The 14,637-nt window shown below is 49.9% G+C and overlaps 1 protein-coding gene across 1 annotated transcript in view; it reads right to left on the bottom strand.

Moving 5' to 3' along the window:
* Positions 1–5,923: 5,923 nt before the first annotated feature.
* UNC45B (unc-45 myosin chaperone B) overlaps positions 5,924–14,637 on the bottom strand; it is a 31,248-nt gene continuing 22,534 nt past the window's right edge. Inside the window, exons 16-20 of the mRNA XM_080826963.1 lie at positions 13,970–14,083; positions 13,484–13,599; positions 12,520–12,637; positions 9,937–10,092; positions 5,924–7,362 (exon numbers count right to left, since the gene is read on the bottom strand). Of these exons, the coding sequence (XP_080683089.1) occupies positions 7,102–7,362; positions 9,937–10,092; positions 12,520–12,637; positions 13,484–13,599; positions 13,970–14,083 (765 nt within the window). The 3' untranslated portion in view covers positions 5,924–7,101. The remainder of the gene's footprint in view (positions 7,363–9,936; positions 10,093–12,519; positions 12,638–13,483; positions 13,600–13,969; positions 14,084–14,637) is intronic.

Genomic DNA, 14,637 nt, shown 5'->3' with positions numbered 1-14,637 from the left:
CAAGATCCCTCTCTCTCGGTGATTGGTTAGCTTCCTGGTTTGAGGGACGGCTATGGCCAACATTTAAAAATCTCCTTTTTGGACTTCTCATCCTTTTTGCCTTATCAATCTTAATGTGTTGCTTTGTTCAATGTTTCTCTACTTGGTGCCGAGACTCCATTGCTGCAATGACTTCACCACGACAGATGATCCTTACCACGCATAAAGACACCTCTTCACTGTCAGCGCTGGATTCAGCTGCCTCTGCCTTTCGTAACTCCCTTATACGCTTATACGTTCCTCCACTGATCAATATTGACCCGAGTAGGTAGGGACAGCTCTACGCCCCTATTCAGCAGGAAGAAGTTACAGAAGATGAGACCTTCCACCTTCAACTACCTTAAAGATTTAAGGGTCAAAATTGTTCAGGGGGGAATGATGAGGGAGCAGGAGGCTGGCTGAGGACAAAGCAAAAGCTGGCACTTTGCACCCCCCTCTCCACCCACTCCCCTGGGAAATGTGTGTGACATTCCTCAGGCACCCTTGACTGCCATAAATGAGAAACAAATCGTTAACTTGCAGGGATCACAATCCTGCAAGGCAGGAGTCTCCCTTGGTTTACAAATGTCCTTGAGATTTACAATAAAGAAGTTACCTTATCAATAGCACAACTTCCAGAGGCAGATAACTCAGTTCCTCAGGCCCTAAATAAAGTTAAATTTCTTCTAAATCCAAATCTCACTAACAAGGACACTTGATAGGAGAAATGTGAAACCTTATCTCTAGGTCTCAAGACAGTGTCGAATCATTTCCAAGCATATGGCCCACTGATATACATCTAAAGGGTCTCACAAGACTAGTAATAGATAACCTTTCTCCCAACAATAGCTAGCCCCTCAAGGTCCTGGAGACCTTGCTTCCAAAATTCCTTAGAGACTAACATCATCCCCTTTGTCCTCACCTACCTAACTCCTGTGTATATAACCAACCACTCCTCACATCCCCAGGGCAGCAGCTCTTCCTGCCCACGGGTCCTGTCCCGGTGCTTTAATAAACCACCATTTTGCACCAAAGATGTCTCAAGAATTCTTTCTTGGTCATCGGCTCCGGACCGCAGCCCACCGAACCTCACCCAGGTTCTAGAACTTCATCAAAGATGTCTCTGCTCTCTTTTTTGAAAATTGTCCAAAAGGGATAATGAGAAAAGAAATGCCAGTAGGTATACCGGCAGACCTCAGCGTTGGTGAGGAAGGGCTAAGGGCTGCCAAGTGCGGGAGACGTGAGGATTCCAGGACAGAGAATGAGCAGCAGTGAATTTTGGCACAACCACTAAATGGGGAGTTCTCTGTGTTGAGCGGCTTACAGACCTGGAGGAGGAAACTTCCATCACCAGCTGTTTGAACAACCAGATGGGTGGCAGAGGTGTTTCAGGACTCTCCCTATCACTGGGTCGGCAGCAAAGGTCGCCAAAAGAGACACCTTTTACCAGTGATCTTTACAATCACTCTCCAGGGATGAAAAATATCTGTGGAAGCAAAACTGCCCTGCTGCTGTCAGCCTCAGAAAAGAGGAAAGCTGGGATGCGTGGGGGCTCAGTTGGTTAAGGGTCCGCCTGCAGCTCAGGTCATGATCCTGGGGTCCTGGCATCCTGTCCTGCATTGGGCTCTTTGTTCAGTAGGGAACCTGGTTCTCCCTCTACCTGCTGCTCCCCCTGCTTGTGTTCTCTCTTTCTCTCTGGCAAATAAATAAATAAAATCTTTATTAAAAAAAAAAAGAAAGAAAAGAAAAGAGGAACGCTACACCAATCCTCCTAACAGTTAGTTATAAAACCCTGTGTCGTGTGTTTCCTGTGAATCAGGGAAACTTTGGTGCCCCCCCCCCCCCTGCCCCGGGCATTCCCCTGGACCTGGTTCCACAATACACTCCTGCAAGCAGTTCAATCCAGTTTACAAGGGGATTGTATTCTGGGGAAAAGCAGAAAGAAAACAAACAAAAAAGCCCCTGGATATGTGTTAAGGGAGAGCCTGGGGGTCACAGCTGGGGAGTGGCCCTGGAGGGTTCCCAGTCAGGATGCAAGGGCAAAGGGCTCAGGGGGACTATGTCTTGAAGATAGGAAATTTGACTTGATGTTAACAGATGGCATACTTTAATGTATTGACCCTTAATGTGATTAACAACAAAAACGAAATATTTCCTCTTTTGAGGCAGAGGCTTTAGAGGTAAGTTTGTGTCACATACATAGAAAACTTGACAAAAAGTAAGATGATTGTAAATTCTGAGCAAAGCAGAAATTTGTACAAGAAGTAAAATGCACTTGTAGTGCATCGCCTAGCCCAGCTGTGACTGGAGAGTCATAATGAGGCAAATGCTGAATATTTTTCTAACCCCAAATGGTGATACTGGCAGGATGTGGGGACAGAAAGCTAGGGAGGGAGGGTAATTGAACTTAATCTCTCAGAGACAAATAGATGATAATCTGTACAAAACTGAAAACCGCTTTTTGGAGACGGAGGTGTATGCCAAAAGAAATATCGAAGTGTTCACCTTTGAAGGGCAGAAAAGGGAGAAGGCAGGAAACTCTTGTTGGTTTTTTTTTTTAAGATTTTATTTATTTATTTGACAGAGAGAGATCACAAGTAGGCAAAAGCAGGCAGAGAGAGGGGGGAAGCAGAATCCCCGCTGAGCAGAGAGCCCTGGGATCACGACCTGAGCCGAAAGCAGTGGCTTTAACCCACTGAGCCACCCAGGTGCCCCGGAAACTTTTGATTTTATACTAAACCAGCCTTGTACGTGCATATGCAACTCTGATTTTTTTTTAATTTATAAACATTCTTATTATAATATAATTATCTGGAAAGAAGTAGGCAATGTGTTGTTTGTTATGGAGAATTGTTTTCCATATAAACTGTGTCCATCTGTAATCTGTGTTTTATCATTCCATATTCTTGGGATGATAAAAGGCCACACATTTGACAATCAAAAGAATAATGATAACAATGTCCTTCTGCATATTCTAAGTTTTGAGGTTTTGGGATCTGGCATTTGTTTTCTTCCAGAGCAAGTAGTGAAATTGCATGGCCCTGAGAAGTACCAACTCCCTAAAGTAAACAGATAACATCGCTTTACAGCTGCAGGCAGGCAGGTATGGCTCAGCTTGGCAGAGCTGTCTTTCCAAACGCTATTTCTAGCAAAGGAGAACTGTATAAACACCCGGACTTCAGAGACTGTTGCCGTGTCCCAAGAAAGTAAATCCCGAAATGCTATAAAGTCTGCTCTCTGGATACGTTGTTTACATTGTTTAACTAAATGAGGCACAGCTCCGACAACATTTATACTGACGCCTGTTTTCCTGGATGGGCTATCCACTTGCAAAGTTGCTTTTTCAAGCCAGAAGAAGGAAGGGGAGCTCTTCTCTGTCTCCCATATGCAGGGAGATAATAAAACCTCTGCTTCTCCTTAGTTCCTGAAGAGTCGGGGAGTTTGTGTTTCATTTAAATTAACATTTCTAACCCTGGAACTGCTGTCAAGCTAGGGGGCTGACCTTCCCTACCGGTGTGGGCACCAGGCACTCTCACCCCACCCCTAAGCAACAGGTGGAATCAATTATCCTGGTGCTAACCAGCCCACGCTCTGACCACCCTCGCCCCCAACGGCAGGTGGCACCAGCTTGAAAGGCAGTGCCTTCTCCCCCGTTCCTTCCCATGACCGCTATTACCTTTTTTTTTTTTAAATGTTAAGAGTTTATTTACAACACTTCTTTGTTGTACAGAAATATGTAAGCTCAGTGTAACCAGTTGCCGTGGGTAGTTACGACTCGTTCATCAACCACTGTTATCCCCACTAGAGCAAGAAGCTTCCAGGAAAGCCTGAGGACACTTTCAATTTTTTTTTTTAAATTTTATTTATTTATTTGACAGAGAGATGACAAGTAGGCAGAGAGGCAGGCAGAGAGAGAGGGAGAGGCAGGCAGGGGGGGGGTGAGGGGGGGGAAAGAGGCTCCCTGCTGAGCAGAGAGCCTGATGCGATGAAGCGGGGCTTGATCCCAGGACCCTAAGAAGATGACCAGAGCCGAAGACGGAGGCTTTAACCCATTGAGCCACCCAGGCGCCCCGACACTTTCGATTTGTTGGTGTAAAATCCCCACACTTGGTAGAAGGCAGAAAGTCACGGGAGCTATGCTTTTTGGCTGTGTGCATAGGTATCCTGGGGTCTGTACCATAGGCATGTGTTTCTGTTTCTGTTTTTTTTTTAAACAGCTACCAACTTCATATGAGCTGCCCAATCAATCCCAAAGAAGGTCCTAGAACTTTCTCTTCCCAGACCCTGGGGGATACCCTCAGCCCAGTTTTCAGTAACGCCAGCCTCAGACGCTGCCCTAGGGGATTCCTTTCTAGCTCCCCCTACCCCCATGAATAGAAGAGATGGGAGAGGAAATCTTTCTTCAGGCAGGTCTCAGTCTGTGGGGCTATACCCACATGAGTCTGGTTGGTGTTTGGGTTGGGATACACAGGCTCTGGGGGTTAACCCTCCACATACCCACCACTCCCCGTGCCGTTATTCCAAGGCAGTGATTCAAAGGCAATCATCTGAAACACAGCACTTTGTAATATAATCTCAGGGATGTGTTCAGACGCTGGACCCAGCCCTACCTCACTAGGCTCCCAGAAACTTGGCTTATAGTGTGGCTCTTTCCTCCAAAATCTGTCAACATTTTATGAAAGGTCCTATGAACTATGAGGAAGTCTCTTGCCTTGCTATTTCGATGGATCAAGTTTTGGCCTTCAATACTGATAGGGAAACAGTCTGCTGACCTAGGAGCCCCAAAGGTCAGTGCCAGAGTGGCTGCTGGCAGAACCAAATAGACAAGGGCGGTGACAGAGGTGTCCTTCTCATTGTGGCTTGGTATTTTACTGTATTGGAGCGTTTCCCTTCTTTCCTTTCCTTTACAGGTTATAGGGTCTATAGGGTCTTTCTTTCCTTTCCTTTATAGGTTATGCGGTCCTACCAAAGATTACTGCGTAAGCTCTCCGTGGGTGAGTAGCACACCAGATACACCTGCAACGCCTCTCCTGCCCCTCCCCCTGCTCTCAGAGCCTGGTCGAGGAGGGATGTCCAGGAACTCTGGAGACTCATGCCTGACTGGGTTCCCTGGACCTGTCCCTGCAAAGGGCCCTTCACTGACCGGCCAGGCTGCCACTGCCTCTCCTTTAGCATCCTGAAGCCCCCCCTCCATTCTGTTGTGCTCTGTGCTTCCCGGGGCTTGCAAGGGGTGGCATCTGGCTTCACTTCCTCTCCACCCACCCTATCCGTCCCCGTGGCCCCGGTCACCCCCGCCCTCCGTGGTGGTCTTTCTGGGGAGGTCTCTGCAGAGTCTGGAGCCAGGAAGCCACCATGCCCAGCAGGGAGAGGAGTGCACAGGGCAGCGCCTGCCGCAAGGTCCAGTCCTGCTAACAGTGATCAGGAGGGAATGCCCTAGACCCCTCTAGGGTGGGAGGAAGAGAGGTTTTGAGGCCCTGAGCCAAGTCGCTGTTAGAACCTCCCTACCCACTCACCGCCCACTGCGCTGGTGCCTCCGTGAAGGTACTAGCTTGCTCCAGACTCTTAGTACCCCTGGGGGAGGCTGCCCAGCGACAGTGGCACCAAAGTGGGGGCACCGAGCAACAGCAGCCTGTACCCGATCTGGGCATCCATGCCTGTTAGGACCACAGCGGGGGCTAAGGTGGGTGACCCTGGGGGGCCTCCGCACCTGGGCTCTCCTGCCCTCACCCCAGGGGCGCTTCCAGCAGATGGGTTTCTGTTTCAACCTGCCCTGATGTGCCCTGCCCCCCACCCAGGGCTGGAAGTGAGTGTGGGCGTGGTGGGGAGGAGGTAGGAAATGGAGCCTCTGCTCTTCCCCTTTTGTCTTATGGACAAAGGATTACATTCTTTTCCTTTTTTTTTTTTTAAAGATTTTATTTATTTATTTGTTAGAGAGAGAGAGAGAGAGAGAGAGAAAGGGAGCGTACAAGCAGGGGGAGCAGCATGCAAAGGGAGAAGCAGACTCCCCACCGAGCAGGGAGCCGGATGTGGGACTGGATCCCAGAACCCTGGGATCAGGACCTGAGCTGAAGGCAGACACTTAACCAACTGAGCCACCCAGGTGTCCCTTATCCCTTAAATTCTTAAAGCAGATGTGTCCAAGGCAGAGTTTCCTAGCCCCTCCAGGGAGCTGGGATTCGTTGATAGATGATCAAAGGCGCTGGTGCTGGGGTTCAGGGAAAACAAAAATGAGCAAGTATTTCCTGGACACTCATGTGGTACGAGGCTCGGTGCCAGGCGCTCTGCCGGGATCCCAACAGGCCCAGGAAGGCAAAGGCGGAAAGGGCTCAGGAGCGGGCTGCAAGCAGAGCTGATTGACCGCACCTCCTGTGGACTACACACATTGCGGGAGCTCTGGGGGTGTAGGCCAACCCCGGCTCCAACTGCTGCTCTCACCGGCACCCTCCTGCCAACCTGCCTTGCAACCCAGGTGTACAGAATTCATTTCACCGCTGCCCGCTCTCCTGCCCAGAAACCTTATGTTTCCTAAACACGCGGAGCCAGATGCCCGCCATTCCCTAAGGGAAATCACAATTTCATTAACACCAACGTATCCATTTTCTATGGACCTTGGGGTTACTTCCATTTAGGGAACGATCATGAAAGGTGTTCCCTCTCTACAAAACCCAGCACAGTTCAGCATCCAGATGTGGTAGCACTAACCTTTCTATTCACACACCTGTTAGGTCCTACCTTACCACACCACCCATTTCCCAAAATAAAAAGAATTCAGCCCATTATCCTGGCCTTTGGAATGGGTACAGAAAGAATTATCCAACTTGTCTTCCGAATCATGATGAAAATTATTCTAGGACTTTCTGCAACCTGATAGTTGTAAGGAGACAGCAAGAGAGCCAATGAAACATCCAAACTTTTCTAGGGCAAAGGGGAAGGTCGACAACTCGGAACACTCAAGTCTTGGTTTTTTATATGGAGACTTCATGGTCACTGCTAAGATCCCCAGCTGAAATGATACCCCTTGAGTTCCCGGCTTAGGACTCTGCAGAATACAGGACCAGCCCCAGCAGCCCTGTGGGCCCCTGTCTAAGACACCGGTTTAATGAAGCCATAATCCATGCATTTGATGAGGCATTCCCGGGCTGTCTGCACCACTGCCGCCTTCTTCTCATCTGGCTCTTGTTTGCCCACGACAGTCAGGATCTCCAGCAGCTCACTCTCCACCAGCTTCTTGGCCAGCTCAGCGTCAGCGGCCAGCAGGTTGTAGGCAATGACCAGGCCCCGGTGCTGGACTGACAGCTGGTCATGCAGGCAAAGCCGCTGGAGGATCTCCAACCACTGCGTAGTCTGGAGGGGAGACGTAGATAAAGAAGGATTAGAGAAATCAGGGGAGGGACTGTGATTGGACATTTGGGACAAGAGAAACAGAAGGCAAGCACATATTTGGTTATGTGTATGGGACTCAGCATACGCCTACCTGAGCCCACTGGTACTAGCTCGCAGATGTCCTCCTCCTTACCAGAGCCAGGGCAGGAATCCAAAAACTAGAAGCAACTTGACATAATCCAATCCCTTTCATTTTATAAGTGGAGGAACTGAGGTCTAGGAAGGGGAAGTAACTCAGCTATGATCACACATATGAAAATAGTAGAGAATAAACACCCGAATGTCCATTTATTTTTTAAACATCTAGAGAAGCAAAGGGACAGGCCCACTGCATGCCTGATTGGAATGGGGATGGAGGGTGTTCAGAATGGAGGATTCTAATGCGGGTATAGGGCCAATGCCTGCTTCTGCCAACCTAAGTGTCCTTAGAGATATGAGCTCCAGCCATGCCCAGGGCTTGCACTCTACCAGTCCTGACTTCAAGAGGAATTTACACTGGAGTCTGGAGTACAGCCTCTCCTCTATTCCTCCTCCATCCCTCCTCTCCATTCCCAGTTGTGAAGTAGCCCAACTACTGTGCATGGGGACACAGGACTCTAGACCATTTGATCACCCCAAGAGACAGAGTTGAAGCTAAGAATAGAACCAGGAGGCTTGACTCTTACAACATTCAGCAGACACACATGAGCAGCAGAGTAGCATCGTTATTGGTCTGGGTTTTGGAGTCAGAGAGGCCAGGGTTCAGGTCCCAGATTAGTCACTTACCAAATATGATCTTAAATCATTTTTTGACCTCTCCAAGTCTCAGGAGCCCCTCCATCATCTGGTATAGCTATTTGTTCACATTGTGATGGTTTAGTGATATGGTGCATGGACAGAGCTTAGCACCAGGGCTGGAGCATAGTAAGAGCTCAACAGAGAAGTGGACAGAGATGATGATTTTAGCCACTAATCCAAGGATTTCCCCTTTGCTTCCTCATACCTGTTACCTCACCCTCCATGTGTCAACAGGTACAGCTTCCTACATGCACCACTCGCAGACGGGGAGGCAGGCACAGAGGGGAAGGTTTCATGCTGACGGGTAATATAACAAGTCCCATGCCATTGCTCCCAGGCACAGAAATGTGGCCAAGATTTCGGAGCCCCTCAGGAAGAAGGAAGAAGTGTCCAGGAGAGGGTCAGCAATCTTGAAGGACGCCAATCCCTTCCCAACTACCTGGTGGCGTGGCCTTGAGCTAGTTACGTTTCTGCACTGTTTTCCTCACTGGTCAGTAGGGATAATTACAACCTCACCCACCACCCAGGGCTGTTGGGAGGTTGGAAGAACTTAATAAATGTAAACATTCCGAGCAGCACCTAAAGCCCAGGAAGTGAGCAAGTCAGAGTGCCCTGTGGGAGTCTGTCGGCAGAAGTCGTGTGACCAGTTACTTCCGCAGAGGCCACTTTAGGGCAGGGGGTTTCAAAGTGTGGTCGCCAGGCTGAAAGCACCCCACCTAACCTACTGAAGTATTTTTGCCAGCCCTCTAGGTGACTCACATACCTTACAACTTTGAGAAACTTGCCTTAGGGGGAAATGCCAAACCCCAAGGACCAACCAGGAAGAGCTACATCTGGCAAAAAGACCCTTCTCTTGTTCTCTTGTGCCAGACAGCATAAGCACCTGTGCAACTCAGAGAAGGTGTGCATGCACGTGCACACACACACACACACAAACACACAGACACACACCTTAAACTGACCATTAAAAAGAGCCTGCCCGGGGCACCTGTGTGGCTCAGTGGGTTAAGCACCCAACTCTGGATTTCAACTCAGGTCATGATCTCAGGGTCATGAGATCGAGCCCCGCCTTGGCGTCCCTGCTCAGTGGGGAGTCTGCTTGAGGTTCTCTCTCTCCCTCTCCCTCCCCACTGCATGCACTCTCTCTCTAAAATAAATAAATAAATCTTTTAAAAAAATAAATAAGAGCCTGCCTTTAAAGCAGACTTGAGTACATTTGAACGGAGACGCTTACGTTTTTTGTCTTCCGTGGAGCTGATGCCCACAAACTAGGTTCAGTTCAGTGAAATGAAGACATTTTCATTTGGCACTGCCATGTTGATGATTGCACATATGCCACTTTGCTGAGACAGCCACGGTCCCACCAAAGGATCTGAGCATCACGTTCACGTAAGAGGGTCTGCCATGTCTTTGCCAAACCACAAGCTCCCTACGGTACCCCCACCAAGTCCATGGCCCTCTTGGGGAGCTTGGAGGCCCCACAGCAATAGTTAGTGTTAGTGTGGTCCTCCTTGTTATCATTCCGAAGTACTGAGCCATAAGCACCACCAAAGTCACTGGGTGAAACTACAGTGGGAGGGACCCAAGTTAGCTCACATGGGGCGTCCCCACGATGGATGTAAGGGATTACGTAGACCCTCCTTCTAAGCTGGGAAGAACAGATACCCAGGGCCTGGGGAGTGTTAGCACGGAGGCAGGTCTCCCCACAGAGGATCATGCAAGGCAGCCCCCCTCCTGCCCCCCGGGACCCATTCTCACCACTTGGGTCATCTTGAGGCACAGTTTCTTATGAGCTGCTGTCAGCATGGCCAGCGCCCCTGCGGCTGCGTTCTGCAACTTGTCGTCGTCCTCCCCGCAGAGCAGCACTATCAGCTTCAGCCGGTCATTTCCATCAGCCAGGAACCTCTCCTGTACCTATGGGAGGGACGGGTGGGGTACATGGCTCAGAGAAAGATGCCCCTACCTGCCAGCCTGGAAAGGGAAAGAAGCATCTGAAGCCATGTTCTCTGACCCAAAATTCTTCAGAGCTTTCCTTTGAGCAGCTCTCCCTGTCACCTCCCCCAGGAAGTCTCCTCTGATTAGCTGGATAAAGGGGCTATAAACTCCTCCAGGTACAAAGTTAAAGAGAGTCAGGGTTCCTCCATACAGCATCTGCCACCACCCCTGTTTGCATTCAGCTACCCGCACCAGGGGAAAGGGCAGGCACACACCCACGAATGGGAGATGTTGCCCAAAGAGCCGTGTTTCTCTTCCCTTTGGGGAAGGCTGGTATGTTTCTCCCACAACAGATGGGCCTCCAGGGTCTGCCTTAAAATGGCTTTGCAGTCCCTGAAGGCACCGGAATTGGGCAAGAGAAGGAAACTGATGGAGAGCTGCTGCGCCATTCAACAAGAGAGCGATTAGCTTCCCAAGGACCCTAAACCAGGAGAAGAGGCTCCTGGGGCCCAGTGCCTTGACGTGTCTCAGAGGTCACTGGTCCCCACCACCACCACGACCTGCTCCATGGTAAAATCTGGTTGATCAAATTTAAGGGCATTTTGCTGGGTCGGGTTTCCTAGAAGTGGAGCTCTAAAAAGGTCAAAGGTCGGTCACAGCTGCCCAGGTTATGACCCTCCCCCTGCAACTCCCTGAAGCTGGAGCAGTGGTCCTCAGAGGTGAGAGGATGGCAGAGATGGTCAGTGCAAGGGCACAGTGGTGACTGGGAAGCAGATACCCCAAAAGGACTACATTCCCCATCTCTTGCATGTAGATGTGGCCATAAACTAGTTTCGTCATGGAATCTGAGAGAGAGTGATAGGTGTCACGGCCAGGCCACCATGGAGAACTACAGGGGCCTTTCCTGTGGTCTCTCTCCCCATTCAAATGGAGACCACTCCCAGGTGGCAGACAGGGAGACAGTTCTTGGGTGGGGTGTGGGGCGCAGATAGTTCTTGATGGCCAAAGAAGCCTAGATCCAAGTCATTGCTTAGAAGGAAGCCACTGGGGGCGCCTGGGTGGCTCAGTGGGTTAAAGCCCCTGCCTTCGGCTTGGGTCATGATCGAGCCCCAGGGCCCTGGGATTGAGCCCCGCATCTGGCTCTCTGCTCAGCAGGGAGCCTGCTTCCCTTCCTCTTTCTCTGCCTACTTGTGATCTCTGTCTGTCAAATAAATAAAATCTTAAAAAAAAAAAAAAAAGAAGAAGAAGAAGAAAGCCACTGGATCCAAATGTGAGCAGAAGTGATATGAGTGAGAAATAAATTTCTATCCTGTTGGGAGCACTGCTTATTTAAATAAGGCTTCCCAGGCGAAGCCTGCTCCCCCTTCCCACTGCCCCTCCCCTACGCTTCTTTTGGATACACTCCCACTCCCGTCTTCCGCAAGGCTGCCAGCGCCCCAGGTCAGTCTCAGGCCAGCTCCCTGATAGATCCTGTCTTTTTATTTTATTTTATTTTATTTTATTTTATTTTACTTCAACAGGCTTTTGTGGGAAGATCCAAGACCTTGAGTTAAGAATTGAGAGAAAAGAGAAAAGGTCTCCCACTCAGCCCTACATGAGGGCCCATAAAGGCCACTTCGCCTGGCCCTCATGTTCATGAAGGGCCTCGAATTTGGCTCTATTGTTACCTCTGATGAGGTTGTATCTACAGGCTTGGTAGTTCTGGCAGGACAGAAAGAAGACACTCATTTACCATGTGGTTATAATTTCTCCCCATTACTGGACCATAAGGCCATTGGCATTGTTCTGAATTCATTTTATTTTTATAAATCCTATAATTCCTCTGCGAAGAACACAGTTATAGTGCATTACAATTTCCACGGAAACAGCAATAGTTCATCAGATGTTAACATTTAAAATATCCTAAAATTGTTTATATCTGTGTTTGCTTTTCCTCATTTTTTAACACATGTGGAGCTTTGATAAAATGTAAGTGATCTAGCTTCTTTTGGTCTCTAAGAGGTCCTGGTCTTATATCCTTCTCTGCTATGAGAAGATTATTATTCAGACATGAATAATTTAGGGAAATGGTATCTTCCAAGTCCCCAGCTCAAGCTAGGGGTCAAACCCCCAGCTCGGTACAATAGTATTTTGTGTGTTTTTCCTTTGTCTCCTTGGTGCATGTGTTCCTCTCAGGATCCCTACAGGGAAGGGGGCTGCAAGCCAGGGGAGATACAGGGGTTCCTGGGTTCTCTGGCAAAATGCTACCTTAGTATCACTGTAACCCCAAATCTCACGCCACGCCCTGCCCTGTGGCTTGGTCCTCCCTGCCGAGGTCACTCCCCGCCCCCCTCCTGAGCCCGCCCCCCTCCTCCCGAGCCCTCCCCTTTCTCCCGAGCCTGCCCCCATCCCCGAGCCCGGCCTCACCTCCTTGTTCACCACCATGTTGCACATGCATTCCGTGGCTGCCTGCCGCAGCTGGTCATGATTCTCGAACATGTAGTTTTCAATGTCTGGCAAGGCCCGCTCCTTAAAGATCTTCTGTCTAGGGTGTGAGAGGTGGGGAACGGAGGCCACTGAGTGCTCCCTAGTGACCATTTGGAGTTTGTGGCCACCCAAGGGCCATTCTGCCCTGCTGGTGGTTCCCTCCCACATCCTCAGCCAGCATGATTTGGGTGACATCGATCCTGCTCCCCAGCTCCAGGGAGGGCACCAATGGGCCTAAACTAAATGACAGTATAGCATCCTGGCCATAGCCATGGGGTCTGGGATGAACATGTCAGCAGGCTGGAGAGTCTTCTGCGAAGAGAAAAGTCTTTCTTTCTCTCCTGCTGGACATGAAGCCAAGAAGATGTGAGGTCTGGAATGACCCTTGTGATCGTGACAGACTGGAAGAGCCCATTTGAGAATTAAGACAACACAGGCCGGAGAAGTGGACAGAAGTAGGAAAGTGGGAAGTAGGAGGAACGGTAGAGAAGAAAGAAAGTAGGGAAGTGGGAAAGCTTTGTAACGCCTGCATCAAGCCGCACCTGCATCTGGTCACCACAGACTTTTATTTACATGAGTCACTAAATTCCCTTTATGCTCAAACCAGCTGCAGTTGAGTTTTCTGCCCCTTGCAACTGAAAGAATCACAACCCAGTTCTCTCCCCCATCCCCTTGTTCCCAAGAAGGAATTCCCACCATCCACCTGGGTATTTTTTTTTTACTACTTTAGTCAGAAAGAACTGCCTTGATAATCTCCTTCGCCTTCACACACTCACTATGTGCAAACTCAAATCCTTCCCACTTCAGGTTTCTACCCACTGCCTTTGATCCTGTGCTCAGAGGAAGCATATACTCTATGTGAAACTTCCACCCCCATCCCTCCCTCCCTCCCCACCGCTCTCACCGGAGTTTGTCACTCCGCCCAGACAGATTGGTGAGGCCCAGGAGAGCTTCGTAGTTCTGGAGCCCATCCCTCTGTGTGTCCAGGAGACTCACGAGGGGCCGGACCACCTCATACACCTGTGTGGAAGGGTCAAGGAGTGGGTCGGGTGGAAAGCATGTACCCGCAGACCCTACCATTTATAGGTGCCCAGCTTTAGAATTTCCAAAGTGCTTGCCCACCCACGGTCCAATGCAGCTCCCACGATGATCCTGAGAGTCAGGATTATTTCCCTTACTTTGCAGATGAGATAAGCCCAGTGTCTAAGAGGACCGTCCCGTTAAGTCAGAGGCAGAGCCAAGCCTGGAGTCCAGGCACCTCCAACTTACTGCCCTCTCTGGGATGGCATCGTGCTCCCTCCCAGGCCAGGTGAGAAGGGGAAAGGCACCTAGGAACACAGGAGACTCTTCCCATTGCCCCATCCCACCCACCCCAGCACCTGGCACCCACCCGTTCCCCTGGGAAGGCAATGTCCGGATTAGAGACGGCGGCAATCTTTGCCAGAGCGTGGGCTGCCTTCACCTTGCCCACGTCTGTGCCCTCCAAGGCCAGGGGGATCAGCGCCTGCAAGAGAAGGCATGGTCACTCCTCTGCCACAGACATCCAGAGGCCTCTCCTCCCATCCTCCCTCTCCAGCTGCTGTCTGTCTCTATAATGCAAGCAAGCCTGGAGCATCACAGAGAACAATTAAATACAGACCCACGGACTCACGCCCCTGCTTCCTGGCACGCCTCCACGTCTCCACTTACACTTGCCACCACCCATCCACACTGCTGGTTTTTGAGGAAATAAATGGAGCAACACACTGACTTTTTCCTCCCTGACTGAAGTCAAACCTAATCATCACGGCAGCCACTTAACTGAGCAGCTACTATGAGCCAAAACTTTAAGTGTATTTTCCGTAACCCTTGTGACATTCTGCAGAGCAATTGTGCAAACCCCCCCTCCCCCACCGCCATTTTACAGATAAAACTAGCTCGGGGAGATTGAGTAATCTGCCCAAAGTTATGCAGTTGAAAAGGGGACAAGCAAGGACTCAAAGACCAATCTTCTGGAGCAAAGTCCACGGTCCACCTAGGAGGTTGGGTTGGGGCACAAAGTACATTATTCTTGGGTCA

The sequence above is a fragment of the Martes martes genome, assembly GCF_963455335.1.
Source record: "Martes martes genome assembly, chromosome: 16".
Taxonomy (NCBI): Eukaryota; Metazoa; Chordata; class Mammalia; order Carnivora; family Mustelidae; genus Martes; species Martes martes.
The sequence above is the reverse complement of the archived record's forward strand: the minus strand, read 5'-3'. Positions and strand labels throughout refer to the sequence as shown.